General features: G+C 41.4%; 1 protein-coding gene across 1 annotated transcript in view; it reads right to left on the bottom strand.

The window, feature by feature from the left end:
* LOC311127378 (TNF receptor-associated factor 2-like) overlaps positions 1-16,140 on the bottom strand; it is a 31,545-nt gene that overhangs the window by 13,962 nt on the left and 1,443 nt on the right. The window contains exon 2 of the mRNA XM_084159223.1: positions 1,077-1,284. Coding sequence (XP_084015349.1) covers positions 1,077-1,255 — 179 coding nt within the window. The 5' untranslated portion in view covers positions 1,256-1,284. The remainder of the gene's footprint in view (positions 1-1,076; positions 1,285-16,140) is intronic.

The following is a 16,140-nucleotide window of genomic DNA, read 5'->3' as shown; positions in this document are numbered from 1 at the left end:
AAACAGATGATAAGTGTGAAGGAGGAGTCAGACCACTAGTATACTGAAGAGGGTCGTATATGGATATCATTTACACTCTAAATAGTTGCACTATGAGAGCTCCCTGTGTGGGGTGAGTGGGTTCAAACTAAACCGGCTAGGTTTTTAAATAGTACAATTCTTGGGTAGTCATAGATGACTACATGACTTCCTTGCATTTCAATATCAGCACAAAGAGAGCACTCGGAGTTCCAAGTATTTTATCTGAATTGTAGAGGCATGCATCAGACTGTGACAGTAAAGGTTCATAGTCAAACGATGTTTCTCCTGACAAACAACTTAATAGCTGTACAGTATTTACAATTACCTTCCATGTACACGTTCACTTATTGCTTTCCCTGATATACCTTATACTCTGATAACTCACTGATAATCAGATGATAATCAGGACATCCTGTAACTACATAATGCTGATGCTGAACTCCACATTTTTGACTGGAGTTAGCAAATTAAATGGGCAAAAACATTGCTCTATCATTTGTGAATTATTTAAAAGGACTAAAGGTGTGACAAAAAACGTTAAGATCACAGTTAAAAAGAAGGAGGCATCACAGAAGAAAAAGGTGCCCAAAGTTAAAAGAACACCAGTGTGTTAATGATCAGATTAACAAAACACAAATAATTAGGCAGTGTGAGATGGAGAGGAAAAAACATTCCCGGGGAGTAGAAATCTTTAGTAGGAATCAGCAAGAGCAGCCTGGTCCAGTTTTACCACCTCCAGAGCTAAAATCCATTCCAGATAATCCCAGTGGAGGCTGGACCTGCATTAGTGTTGATCATCTGACAGTGCTACCAGACTCCCACCGCAGACAGACACACTCAGTCTATGATGGCTCATCAAGTGGAAGGGTGAGATGCTGATGGGAGCCAAGGTAACAACAACAACACCACAGAGAGACACTGCACTGCTGCAACTACAGCAGGACAGGGTGGGGTGGAGCAGCATGCTCAGTGAGAATGGGTTTTTAAAGGTGTGGGAAAGAGCGAGGTTTGCAGAGCTGGGAGAGTGGCTGTGGTGAGATGATCCTGTAGTCTACCTGGTGAGCAGTTTCAAACAGTGGACACAGAAGCGATGTCCACACTGAGCCTGGACCGGCTTCCTCAGGACCTGGTGACACTGCTGGCATTGGTACTTAGTTTCCATGGAAACAGCCAGCACACTCTTGGGTATCCCTTGGAGGGAGGAGTCTAAAGAGGGCAGGGAGATGCGAGCCATGCTCCTCCATCAACTTCTGATACAGCTTCCTGTGTAAACAAACATCAAACACTATTATGAGCAGATGGATCAACTGCAGCTAATCCCCCTACACCCTCCCCTCCCAGGCCACCACAAGTAAAGGCTAGCTGCAGAACTCAAACAGTTCTGTTTATTCATTTGCAGCTGTTGCACGTGGGATGCATGCACAGTTGAGTTGTACACCCCCCCTAACACATCCACAACCAACTTCTGCACATAGAAATTGGCTTACTTCAGCTAACTATCAATGCAATGCAAATAGAAAACTATGTAAAGCACTAACTCTTAAAACAGACACTTCTTTAACATATATTTCAAGAGTTCAGGTTGACAACTGATCTATTGCCTGTATTTCTGCCTTGAGTGCTGTTGCACCTCATTTGGCATGTTCCCTGGATACAAGCCGACACTTTTCTAGGTATATAACAAACTAGTACTTTGTGTGCCAACAAAACAGCAGTCAATCAATCTTTCCATTGACAAGACAAAGGCCTATACACTAAAAGCCAACTATGTTGTATGTGTTGTCTGAGCACATTCCAGTCATTCAACATTCTACCTCATACCAAAACAACAATACATACATGCAATGCCATGCAGCAGTAGCTACTTCGTAATCAACAGATAATTCTACAGGAGAGGCTTGGCAGGCCAACGTGCAGTATGGACAGATTGAAGCGTAATCCTTTTAGTCTCAGAGAGAAAGGATTCTCGTAATACTATCAAAGGGTAAAGTGAAGTCCCTTCAAGACAGCTTGTGAAAGAGAAATAAGATGTGAAAGAGGATGTATTGTGAAATGAAAAGGAGTTCTAGCTTGTCTGGTTGGAGTCTGGCATGAAACACAGCAGTGTTATCATTGGACAAAAATGCAAAGTAATGCAAACACTGATAACCTTTCTGATGCTGGCATAAGAATGGGTATCCATAATAAATACTTTTCCAACTGAATCAGCCATGTAAATCACGTGGCCTATACAGTATGCAAGACAGTGCAAAGGCTTAATTAAATACATTAGTTAGCCTATGTAGCTATCTCTTTCCCTTATTCTAAGATGGCTGGATCCACAAAATAAATGATTATATTTAGAGCACCCTGTTTGGACTGCAAGCAATGATCAGAGACTATGTGGGAATCACACCAGACCAGACACAATATAGCAAGCCAATAGATAAGCCTACCAGCTGCCAGTTGCGTAAAGTAGAATAAAGGCTATTGTAGAATGAATACACAGGGTCTGACTTGTGGGTTACTTTGTACAGAGGTAAGAATGAGAAAGCATTTATCAAAACTTGTGATCCTGCATGTGATAATTCATCATAATTCACATGTTTTGTCATATGACACAGCTGGGAAGAACTAGGCTAAATGTGATTTGTGATAAACAAAGAACTGTGATGACAAGTCCATGACTTGGCAATAAGGCACAACAGATTACAACCCTATTTCATACAATATACCAGTGGCGACCCGCCATTAAGGGCAGGTGGGGCTCTTGTTATTAGCTAAAGAAAAATATTCATGTCACAAATCAGTTTGCAAACAATGTTAAAAAATAATAATCATTAAGTTAATAAAGCCGCATACAAACATGGTCTCATTCTGAAGTATGGCAGCTCCAAAATGCAGGTGTGCTTTCTGTGGTGGAGGGGCAGCCAGCGAAATACAGAGCGTAGGCGTTGGTAATCTTCTCTAGTTGCGCCATGATTGGCTCAGTGTTCTGTCACTCATGGGGACACTATGTCACCGCAGAATCTACAGGGAGAGCTAGGCTGTTCAAACTCCCTTGGATGCTGCCATTGATTTACAATTGAAGTGCCCATCCAAGAAGGCCCAAGGTCATTGGCCACAGATAGAATGACGTCAAATCACATAATAGCTACCATAGCTTTGATTGGACTGATCATGTCAACATCATACTTTCAAAATCTTAGCTAGCAAGCTAGCTAGCTAGACAAGCAGTCATCATCATGAATCACATCAACATTCTACTGGCAAATCCTTTTCAATCCTTGTCATATGTAGAGAAAACATGTCGGTGCTCATCGGCCATTGGACATAAACATTACACAACATGTCGGAAATAGCAAATTCAACAATGAGTGGTTTGGAAGGAATAAGTGATTAACTGCGAGTGTCGCAAAGCAATCCCCATTTTGCTTCCCCTGTCTGCTATTCGATGGAGAGGGTGTGTGGTCCAAGTCTGGGTTCAAGGATTTGAAACATCTGTCTGAAAGGGCCTCTTTTCCAAGCTTAAAAGGATAAACATTCACACACAACACCATCAGCCAGAAAAGGTTGAATAGATTGGCCATGCTGTCAATCCAGCATGACTTCTGCCGCGTTCAAAACAACTGGAAACTCGGAAATCTCAGACTTCAGTGCGTTCAAGACAACTGGGAACTCTGAAAAACAAACGAGCTCCAACTGGGATAATACATTTTGAACGGTCCTGACATTTAATCCTAGTAAAAAATCCCAGTTTTAGGATCAAAAGTCAAGCCATTGTTTATCAGGAAAATATGTAAACCGGGGGGGGGGTATCCAGGAGGGGATACTATATAATGTTGTTGGGTCTGTAACCATGTTTGCCAGTGACAGCCTCTTCCCTTTCAAATATATTTTTTCAACAAAACGTTCAGCAATAGACCCAATTCCAGTTGCCATTGCGAGGGTTGTTTTGTTTGCGCAATGCGCTGTCTGTGCTTGTTTTATTGTCTATAAAAGTGGATCCTCATGGATTGTATTTTCCTTCCTTTTTAGACTACATATTCCTAATAAAATACTTCAAACCGTGTCTCTCTCTCTCCCCCTCTCGCTCGCTCTCTGTGTGTGGTAACTTCAAGAACTGTAAAGTTAAGGCCTCAAAATCTTGCTGAATTTATCTGAACTAACATCTCTGAATTTCTGTTGGTGTCCATTTTGAAAGTGCTGAACGAATAGGCCTACCTCGTCGCAGCTCGGTTGCTTGCACTTGCTTATACTTAGAGCTAAGTGTTAATGATATAAGAACAAACATTATGAATTTACTGAACATACAGTGGGGAAAAAGTATTTAGTCAGCCACCAATTGTGCAAGTTCTCCCACTTAAAAAGATGAGAGAGGCCTGTAATTTTCATCATAAGTACACGTCAACTATGACAGACAAATTGAGAAAAAGAAATCCAGAAAATCACATTGTAGGATTTTTTATGAATTTATTTGCAAATGATGGTGGAAAATAAGTATTTGGTCACCTACAAAAAAGCAAGATTTCTGGCTCTCACAGACCTGTAACTTCTTCTTTAAGAGGCTCCTCTGTCCTCCACTCGTTACCTGTATTAATGGCACCTGTTTGAACTTGTTATCAGTATAAAAGACACCTGTCCACAACCTCAAACAGTCACACTCCAAACTCCACTATGGCCAAGACCAAAGAGCTGTCAATGGACACCAGAAACAAAATTGTAGACCTGCACCAGGCTGGGAAGACTGAATCTGCAATAGGTAAGCAGCTTGGTTTGAAGAAATCAACTGTGGGAGCAATTATTAGGAAATGGAAGACATACAAGACCACTGATAATCTCCCTCGATCTGGGGCTCCACGCAAGATCTCACCCCGTGGGGTCAAAATGATCACAAGGGGGGACCTAGTGAATGACCTGCAGAGAGCTGGGACCAAAGTAACAAAGCCTACCATCAGTAACACACTACGCCGCCAGGGACTCAAATCCTGCAGTGCAAGACGTGTCCCCCTGCTTAAGCCAGTACATGTCCAGGCCCGTCTGAAGTTTGCTAGAGTGCATTTGGATGATCCAGAAGAGGATTGGGAGAATGTCATATGGTAAGATGAAACCAAAATAGAACTTTTTGGTAAAAACTCAACTCGTCGTGTTTGGAGGACAAAGAATGCTGAGTTGCATCCAAAGAACACCATACCTACTGTGAAGCATGGGGGTGGAAATATCATGCTTTGGGGCTGTTTTTCTGCAAATGGACCAGGACGACTGATCCGTGTAAAGGAAAGAATGAATGGGGCCATGTATCGTGAGATTTTGAGTGAAAACCTCCTTCCATCAGCAAGGGCATTGAAGATGAAACATGGCTGGGTCTTTCAGCATGACAATGATCCCAAACACACCGCCCGGGCAACGAAGGAGTGGCTTCGTATGAAGCATTTCAAGGTCCTGGAGTGGCCTAGCCAGTCTCCAGATCTCAACCCCATAGAAAATCTTTGGAGGGAGTTGAAAGTCCGTGTTGCCCAGCGACAGCCCCAAAACATCACTGCTCTAGAGGAGATCTGCATGGAGGAATGGGCCAAAATACCAGCAACAGTGTGTGAAAACCTTGTGAAGACTTACAGAAAACGTTTGACCTGTGTCATTGCCAACAAAGGGTATATAACAAAGTATTGAGAAACTTTTGTCATTGACCAAATACTTATTTTCCACCATAATTTGCAAATAAATTCATTACAAATCCTACAATGTGATTTTCTGGATTTTTATTTCTCATTTTGTCTGTCATAGTTGACGTGTACCTATGATGAAAATTACAGGCCTCTCTCATCTTTTTAAGTGGGAGAACTTGCACAATTGGTGGCTGACTAAATACTTTTTTTCCCCACTGTAAATGTAATAATGTGTGTATGGTTCAAAACTCATGTCGGCATTCGTTATTATTGAAGGAGAATGCGGTTTTTAACGAGATACACAAATCCACAAGGAGTCAGTAGAAACCATATTTAAGCAAGTCAGCCACATCAGCTATGGTTTTTAAAAAGGCAGTAAATGAGGCTGAATAAACTGTTTAGCTGCCAGACGAGGCTCCGCTGATAGCCAGGTGTAGCGGTGGTAAGGATTCACTCCATAGTGCTGAAAGGAAAGCTACGCTGTTGAGACAGCTTTATGTATGCCCTAACAGTTTGTGGGTACCGTTTGTCACCGTTATAGTGCAATGAATGTATTGTTTAGTGTTGTTGTGTAGTGGCTTTGCTGGCATGCATCTATAAAAATTAGGTGAGTTTGCACCACCAAGATTGACATGCTAAAATCGCCACTGCAATATACAGCAGGATATTATATTGTAACTGCAGCCTCATTACAAGTTTTAGGCTTGATTGATTCTCTATAGAAACCATATCAGCAGGACAAGCCAAGCGGAGAAAGATAGCCTGTGTAAAACAGAATCCTAACGCCAAAACACATTACTGGTATCCTGGAGACCCCAGCGTCCCTAGTGATTTGTTCTCCCTAATCAGTAAACCATTGGTAACAGAACATGAGCAGGGCTCTGGTTAAAGGTAGAGTCAGGTAAAGAGAGTCAGGTAAAGAGAGTACATTGGCCCCTGTATGTAGCCTTATTATATTGTGTTATCTATTTGATTTGTAAAAAATAGTATTTAGTAAATATTTTCTTAAAACTGCATTGTTGGTTAAGGGCTTGTAAGTAAGCGTTTCATGGTAAGGTCTACACCGGTTGTATTCGGTGCATGTGACAAATAAAATTAGATTTGATTTTAAGTGCATTTTATCAGCCTCTTGGTGGAGCTATTCTACTGCTAATGTTACTTCACAGCCACAAGATGGCACTCTTCCTGCAACTTTGCAGCCCCCCCACCAAAAATAATAAAGCTATCACGTTCCTCTTTAAGTTCTTCACTCATCTTTCCAAACCCTCATTTCATGTACTTGTTGGATAGCCTATAATTGAAGAAGTTGAGCTTATCATGTATCAGTTGACAATGACAATCACTGGCTCTGGTTCTTGCACATCAACAATTTGGGGAACACGGGTCACCTATGGGTATAAATTTGACAGTAGATAACTAGTGTCTTGGCCAGTTTGATATCTGAGAAGGATTTCTCTGATTAAACCAATGGGAGGTGAAATATACAATCAATTTTTTCAAATCATTAGCACATCTATTTAATAAATTCTTGTTGCTCAAAATGTATGGCAAATTGACCATCCGGTGATGGTGGGTTGTTGTATTTGGTGGATGTGACAATTTATTTAACCTCTACGGCAGGGGTGTCAAACATACGGCCCGCGGGCCGGATCAGGCCCGTAAACAGGTTTAATCCGGCCCGCGAGATGATTTAAAAAAAAAAAAAAAGTTTATTTTTTATTTTTTTGTATAAAAATGCGCTGCAATTTTTCAATTAAATAAACTGCTGTTCCAATTGCGTCCACTGGATGGCGCAATAGCAATTGTGTTAAGCAAGCAAACTGTTTATACCGGGGCAGAGCAAGTAGGTCAAGCACGTGCAGCCAATGAGCTAATTGTTTTGCCCGCGATATTTATTACGGCTTCTACTTTTAACATTATGTGCTTTGGCACCCTCATTGCCCCAATATGTCTCTGTCAAAAAAGAGAAAAGTGGACGCAGAGTGCAGAGTGTTCCAAGAAAAATGGTCATCCTATTTAATCACGGAATTGAATGGGAAAGCTGTATGTTTGGTGTGTTCACAGCATGTTGCAGTGCTGAAAGAATATAACCTTCGTCGCCACTATGTGAGTCTTCATGCCGACAGATATGACAACTTTCAAGGACAGCGGAGATGGGAGAAGGTGAATGAACTGTTGGCGGGTCTGAAGAAATAGCAGTCTGTGTTTACTCACAGCCGAGACATCAGTGACGCTGCAGTGAAAGCTAGCTACCTCATTGCTAATGAAATCGCAGTGGCTTCAAAACCATTTAGTGAGGGTGAATTTGTAAAAACATGCATTATGAAGGCAGCGGAGATTGTGTGCTCTGAAAAGCGGCAGGCTTTTGCAAATATCAGCCTGACAAGAAACACAGTTGCAGACAGGATTTCCGATCTTTCAGTGGATTTGGACAGCCAGTTGAAGCAAAAAGTAAAGTCATTTATTGCGTTTTCGGTTGCAATTGATGAAAGCACGGACATTACAGATGTTGCACAACTGGCCATTTTTTCATCCGCGGAGTTGATGACACATTGACCGTCACCGAGGAGTTCGTGGAGTTGGTGCCGATGACAGATACAACGACAGCAGCTGATATTTTTACCGCACTCGTCTGCTTGCTGGACAGGGTCGGAGTGGACTGGTCCCGCGCTGTCAGCCTGGCTACAGATGGTGCGCCCTCAATGATCGGGAAAAAAGCAGGCGTTGTGACAAAGTTCAGAGAGAAAGTGCAATCTGCAAATGGAGGACGTGATTTTTTTACTTTTCACTGTATTTTGCACCAGGAGGCTTTGTGTTGCAAGTCATTAAAGATGGATAACGTCATGAAGGTGGTCATCCAAACTGTTAATTTCATCCGATCCAGAAGCCTGAATCACCGTCAGTTTGACAGCCTTCTCAGAGAGAAAGACCACATCTATGGCCTGCCATACCACATTGAGGTAAGATGGTTAAGCCGAGGTGCTGTGCTGAGGCGTTTCTTTGATTTACGAGAAGAAATTGAACAGTTCATGGAAGAAAAGGGCAAACCAGTGTTAGAATTTCATTCCGCAGAATGGATGCCGGACCTTGCATTTATGGTGGATGTTACAGAGCACCTGAATAACTTGAAAAAACAGCTGCAAGGGCGCAACAAAGTTGTCACGCAGTATTATGACAGCATACGTTCTTTCAAGTTGAAGCTGTCATTGTGGGAGACGCAACTTGCCGGTGGTGATGCAGCTCACTTCCCCTGTCTGAAAAATGTATGCGCAACCCAACATGTGGCAGACATGAAGCGGTTCAAAGATAAAATAACTTGACTGTTACGGGAGTTTGAGCAACGCTTTCAGATTTATGTTTATATGTTTTTATGTTGATGTGCTATTGTTTTTAATTGATTTTATTTTATTTGTATATTTAACCTATTCTTGACTCTGTGGTTCTTGCACTTGTTTGGGGAACAGGATTTCATTATTTGTATCTACATTTCTGCCTGAGAAATGACACCCTGATATAGTTCTGTTATCTGTGATATACTTCTGTGAATCACTGAGGCATTGTGTGTTTGTGTGTTCTTTGTCCTCAGAACTTTCAAATAACTTGAGGTGTTTTATGATTAATAGTGATGTTGTGCTTTTGGACACTGTCCTCAGGCTCCAGCTTTATGTTTATATGTTTTTATGTTGATGTGCTATTGTTTTTAATTGTTTTTATTTTATTTGTATATTTAACCTATTCTTGACTCTGTGGTTCTTGCACTTGTTTGGGGAACAGGATTTCATTATTTTTATCTACATTTCTGCCTGAGAAATGACACCCTGATATAGTTCTGTGATCTGTGATATACTTCTGTGAATCACTGAGGCATTGTGTGTTTGTGTGTTCTTTGTCCTCAGAACTTTCAAATAACTTGAGGTGTTTTATGATTAATAGTGATGTTGTGCTTTTGGACACTGTCCTCAGGCTCCAGCTTTATGTTTATATGTTTTTATGTTGATATGCTATTGTTTTTAATTGTTTTTATTTTATTTGTATATTTAACCTATTCTTGACTCTGTGGTTCTTGCACTTGTTTGGGGAACAGGATTTCATTATTTTTATCTACATTTCTGCCTGAGAAATGACACCCTGATATAGTTCTGTTATCTGTGATATACTTCTGTGAATCACTGAGGCATTGTGTGTTTGTGTGTTCTTTGTCCTCAGAACTTTCAAATAACTTGAGGTGTTTTATGATTAATAGTGATGTTGTGCTTTTGGACACTGTCCTCAGGCTCCAGCTTTATGTTTATATGTTTTTATGTTGATGTGCTATTGTTTTTAATTTATTTTATTTTATTTGTATATTTAACCTATTCTTGACTCTGTGGTTCTTGCACTTGTTTGGGGAACAGGATTTCGTTATTTTTATCTACATTTCTGCCTGAGAAATGACACCCTGATATAGTTCTGTGATCTGTGTAACAGTTCTGTTAATCACTGAGGCATTGTGTGTTTGTGTGTTCTTTTTCTTTAGAATTTTCAAATAAACTTGACGTGTTTTATGATTAATAGTGATGTTGTGCTTGTACTATTTTGGACACACTGTCCTCAGGCTCCAGCTTTATGTTGTATGTTGATCGTATTAAAACAAAGAAAACAATCTGAAGTTGTTGTTTTTAAGTTATATATACCATGATTTTTCCGGTCCGGCCCACTTGGGAATAGATTTTCCTCCATGTGGCCCCTGAGCTAAAATGAGTTTGACACCCCTGCTCTACGGGATCGGTGTCCCGTATACGGGACGGTTGAGCTAACGTGCGCTAATGTAATTAGCATGACTGTTGTAAGTAGCAGCAAACTTTCCAGGACATGGACATGTCTTATATGGGCAGAAAGATTAAATTATTGTTAAGCTAACTGCACTGTCCAATTTACAGTAGCTATTACAGTGACAAAATACCATGCTATTGTTTGAGGAGAGTGCACAACAACAAAAAACGTATCACGGCAACTGGTTTGATACATTCACCTCTGAAGGTAAATAAGGTACTTACATTCAGTAATCTTGCTCTGATTTGTCATCCTAGGGGTTCCAGAGATAAATGTGGCATAGTTTTGTTTGATAAAATCAATTTTTATATTCAAATGTAGGAACTGGGTTCTACAGTTTGAACCCCTGCTGTCTCTGGCTCCACACCCACCCCGCCCGGCCATCTAGATGTGTGAAAGTTAGTGTACAGTCGTGGTCAAAAGTTTGGAGAATGACACAAATACACATTTTCACAAAGTCTGCTGCCTCAGTTTTGATTATGCCAATTTACATATACTCCAGAATGTCATGAAGAGTAATCAGATGAATTGCAATTAATTGCAAAGTCCCGCTTTGCCATGAAAATGAACTTAATCCCAAAAAAACATTTCCACTGCATTTCAGCCCTGCCACAAAAGGACCAGCTGCCATCATGTCAGTGATTCTCTAGTTAACACAGGTGAGAGTGTTGACGAGGACAAGGCTGGAGATCACTCTGTCATGCTGATTGAGTTAGAATAACAGACTGGAAGCTTTAAAAGGAGGGTGGTGCTTGAAATCATTGTTCTTCATCTGTTAACCATGGTTACCTGCAAGGAAACACGTGCCATCATCATTGCTTTGCACAAAAAGGGCTTCATAGGCAATGATATTGCTGCTAGTAAGATTGCACCTAAATCAACCATTTATCGGATCATCAAGAACTTGCCTGTGAGAACCTGGCAAGCGCCAGGTACGTCTCCTAAAGTTGATTCAGCTGCGGGATCGGGGCACCACCAGGTACAGGGATTGGACTGTTGAGGACTGGGGTAAAGTCATTTTCTCTGATGAATCCCCTTTCCGATTGTTTGGGGCATCCGGAAAACACCTTGTACGGAGAAGACAAGGTGAGCGCTACCATCAGTCCTGTGTCATGCCAACAGTAAAGCATCCTGAGACCATTCATGAGTGGGGTTGCTTCTCAGCCAAGGGAGTGGGCTCACTCACAATTTTGCCTAAGAACACAGCCATGAATAAAGACTGGTACCAACACATCCTCCGAGAGCAACTTCTCCCACCCATCCAAGAACAGTTTGGTGACGAACAATGCCTTTTCCAGCATGATGGAGCACCTTGCCATAAGGCAAAAGTGATAACTAAGTGGCTCGGGGAACAAAACATCAAAATGTTGGGTCCATGGCCAGGAAACTCCCCAGACCTTAATCCAATTGAAAACTTGTGGTCGATCCTCAAGAGGCGGGTGGACAAACAAACAAAAAACACAAATTCTGACAAACTCCAAGCATTGATTATGCAAGAATGGGCTGCCATCAGTCAGGATGTGGCCCAGAAGTTAATTGACAGCATGCCAGGGCAGATTGCAGAGGTCTTGAAAAAGAAGGGTCAACACTGCAAATATTGACTCTTTGCATGAACTTAATGTACAGTGAGGGAAAAAAGTATTTGATCCCCTGCTGATTTTGTACGTTTTCCCACTGACAAAGACATGATCAGTCAATAATTTTAATGGTAGGTTTATTTGAACAGTGAGAGACAGAATAACAACAAATAAATCCAGAAAAACGCATGTAAAAAATGTTATAAATTGATTTGCATTTTAATGAGGGAAATAAGTATTTGACCCCTCTGCAAAACATGACTTAGTACTTGGTGGCAAAACCCTTGTTGGCAATCACAGAGGTCAGACATTTCTTGTAGTTGGCCACCAGGTTTGCACACATCTCAGGAGGGATTTTGTTCCACTCCACTTTGCAGATCTTCTCCAAGTCATTAAGGTTTCGAGGCTGATGTTTGGCAACTCGAACCTTCAGCTCCCTCCACAGATTTTCTATGGGATTAAGGTCTGGAGACTGGCTAGACCACTCCAGGACCTTAATGTGCTTCTTCTTGAGCCACTCCTTTGTTGCCTTGGCCGTGTGTTTTGGGTCATTGTCATGCTGGAATACCCATCCACGACCCATTTTCAATGCCCTGGCTGAGGGAAGGAGGTTCTCACCCAAGATTTGACGGTACATGGCCCCGTCCATCGTCCCTTTGATGCGGTGAAGTTGTCCTGTCCCCTTAGCAGAAAAACACCCCCAAAGCATAATGTTTCCACCTCCATGTTTGACGGTGGGGATGGTGTTCCTGGGTTCATAGTCAGCATTCCTCCTCCTCCAAACATAGCGAGTTGAGTTGATGCCAAAGAGCTCGATTTTGGTCTCATCTGACCACAGTCCTTCACGGCGTAGTGTGTTACCAATTGTTTTCTTGGTGACTATGGTCCCAGCTGCCTTGAGATCATTGACAAGATCCTCCCGTGTAGTTCTGGGCTGATTCCTCACCGTTCTCATGATCATTGCAACTCCACGAGGTGAGATCTTGCATGGAGCCCCAGGCCGAGGGAGATTGACAGTTCTTTTGTGTTTCTTCCATTTGCGAATAATCGCACCAACTGTTGTCACCTTCTCACCAAGCTGCTTGGCGATGGTCTTGTAGCCCATTCCAGGCTTGTGTAGGTCTACAATCTTGTCCCTGACATCCTTGGAGAGCTCTTTGGTTTGGCCATGGTGGAGAGTTTGGAATCTGATTGATTGATTGCTTCTGTGGACAGATGTCTTTTATACAGGTAACAAACTGAGATTAGGAGCACTCCCTTTAAGAGTGTGCTCCTAATCTCAGCTCGTTACCTGTATAAAAGACACCTGGGAGCCAGAAATATTTCTGATTGAGAGGGGGTCAAATACTTATTTCCCTCATTAAAATGCAAATCAGTTTATAACATTTTTGACATGAGTTCTTCTGGATTTATTTGTTGTTATTCTGTCTCTCACTGTTCAAATAAACCTACCATTACAATTATAGACTGATCATTTCTTTGTCAGTGGGCAAACGTACAAAATCAGCAGGGGATCAAATACTTTTTTCCTTCACTGTAATTGTCAATAAAAGCCTTTGACACTTATGGAATGCTTGTAATTATACTTCAGTATACCATAGTAACATCTGACAAAAATATCTCATAACACTGAAGCAGCAAACTTTGTGAAGACCAATACTTGTGTCATTCTCAAAACTTTTGACCACAACTGTATAATCTAATGATCCATCATGTATGACATTCCTGGGAGTGTGTAAACGTATCATTTTTGTATGTTCTCTATAGTTATGTACTTGAAAATGTATCAATTTACCAATTCGGCACATTTGGGCAGACTTGATACAAAAATTGTCCAGTATTGCAACGGTTCACTGGATCAATCTGAAACTTTGCACACACACTGCTGCCATCTAGTGGCCAAAATCTAAATTGCGCCTAAACTGCAATATTATATTGTGGCCTTTCTTTTGCAAAGACGATGGAACAAATAACATTGAAAATGCATGTTTTTTTGTTTGCATTATCTTTTACCAGATCTAATGTGTTATATTCTCCTACATTAATTTCACATTTCCACAAACTCCAAATTTGTTTCCTTTCAAATGGCATCAATAATATGCATATCCTTGCTTCAGGTCCTGAGCTACAGGCAGTTAGATTTGGGTATGGGTCCGATCCTTAAGAGGTTAAAAGGTGAAACGTCACAACTCTGCAACTCAGGCAACAACATTTTCTCAGAGTTTCCCCACTTGAAATTCCGGCCTGTAGGGTCATTCTAGTGAAACTTCCCAGTCGGAACTAGGAACTTCCGATAACTCCGATAGCACGTAAACACAGTTACCCACTTGCAGCTCTCTGACATCATATCATATGTCAACAAAAAAGTTGTTAATGGAAAGAACAAAATACAAATTGTAATGTTTTTCTAAGCTTTTGAACACATGCTTAAATTGATTTTTGTGCATGCATTTACGTTAACAGCTGTGATCATTTTCTTAATTGATAGGTATTACTGTTCTGTATCCAGCTAGACAATGTAACCAGCACAGAACACATTAGGCATGTGCTGTCTTGACAGGTCATTCAGCTAACTAATTATTGATTTATTGAAACTTATATTCTAGTGTACTGATATGTTTCCTTTCATCTTCCTTTTGATTCAGAAATCGAAAGCAGCTCTGGACATACTTCTTATGGGCAAAAATAGAGCAAAAGAATCATAGCTAGCTTTTTAATTACCTTTATCCTTGATGGTATTTCCCACTTAAAAGCACATGAATACACCAAACTCATTACGACATAAATGGTAACTACAACCTTCCCATTTGGTCATGAACGCAGCATTAGGGTGATTCCTCACAAAACTATAACAAAAATACATGATTTGGGGGATTTTCACAAAATGTAATCCAGGAAGATTGACATATTTTACATTTGTATTTTAAAGCATAATTGAGTGTTGCTGCCTTGCTTCCGAGGCAGTTTGGAACTCTGTAGTGAGTGTTGCAACCGAGGACAGACCGCTTCAGCACTCGCCGGTCCCGTTCTGTGAGCTTGTGGCCTACCACTTTGTGGCTGAGCCATTGTTGCTCCTAGACATGTCCACTTCACAATAAAAGCACTTACAGTTTGAAGCGGGAGTGAGTGGGTGTGACAGTTGAGGGTGACAGATTCGAAAAAGATGGCGGAGGCGGACGATGAAGTGGATTATGAATCTAATGGCGGTAGAATCAAGGAGGATTGGAATATTGTTCAAAATAATGGAAAAAAATAGCAAATAGGGTATAGTGAGGAGAATGTCCCTTTATATATTTTTGGAGTAAGGTTTGTTAATGAGGAGTAGCTTATATAAATACCAATCTTGAGGTATCCATTTGAGCTATCCAAACTGGTGGAGAGGGTGATGGGTAAAGTGAAGGATGTGAGGATCACGAGAGGCGGGTTTGTTTTGAGTTTTTGTACTTCTGCGGATCAGAAGGAACGTGTGTTGAGGCTCTCCCGATTTGAAAAGTGTGACGTGTCGTGTGTGGCTCTTCGGAACAGGGCACCCCTCAAGGGGGTAATAGCTGGCGTCTCGTGGGAAGTTGATGTTAAAGAGATTAAAAATATTCCTGGAGTGAATGATGCACATCGGACGAATCGAGTGGCGAATTATGAAAAAGTGAAGAGTATCTGTTCTTTTGTTTTTTGATATGGAGTCTCTCCCTACTAAAGTGCAGTTGTGTTATATAAACTACAAAGTCAGAGCATTTATCCCATTTTTACATTTTAGTCATTTAGCAGACGCTCTTATCCAGAGCGACTTACAGTTAGTGAATACATATTTTTTTTATACTGGCCCCCCGTGGGAATCGAACCCACAACCCTGGCGTTGCAAACGCCATGCTCTATCAACTGAGCTACATCCCTGCCGGCCATTCCCTCCCCTACCCTGGGCCAATTGTGCGCCGCCCATGAGTCTCCCGGTCGCGGCCGGCTGCGACAGAGCCTGGATTCGAACCAGGATCTCTAGTGGCACAGTTAGCACTGCGATGCAGTGCCTTAGACCACTGCGCCACTCAGTGCCAAGACCAATGCAGTGTGATCACTGTAAAGCTTTAGGT

This window comes from Coregonus lavaretus (genome assembly GCF_964263955.1).
Source record: "Coregonus lavaretus genome assembly, chromosome: 4".
Lineage (NCBI taxonomy): Eukaryota > Metazoa > Chordata > Actinopteri > Salmoniformes > Salmonidae > Coregonus > Coregonus lavaretus.
Note: the sequence above shows the minus strand (reverse complement) of the source record. Positions and strands in the feature narration are given on the sequence as shown.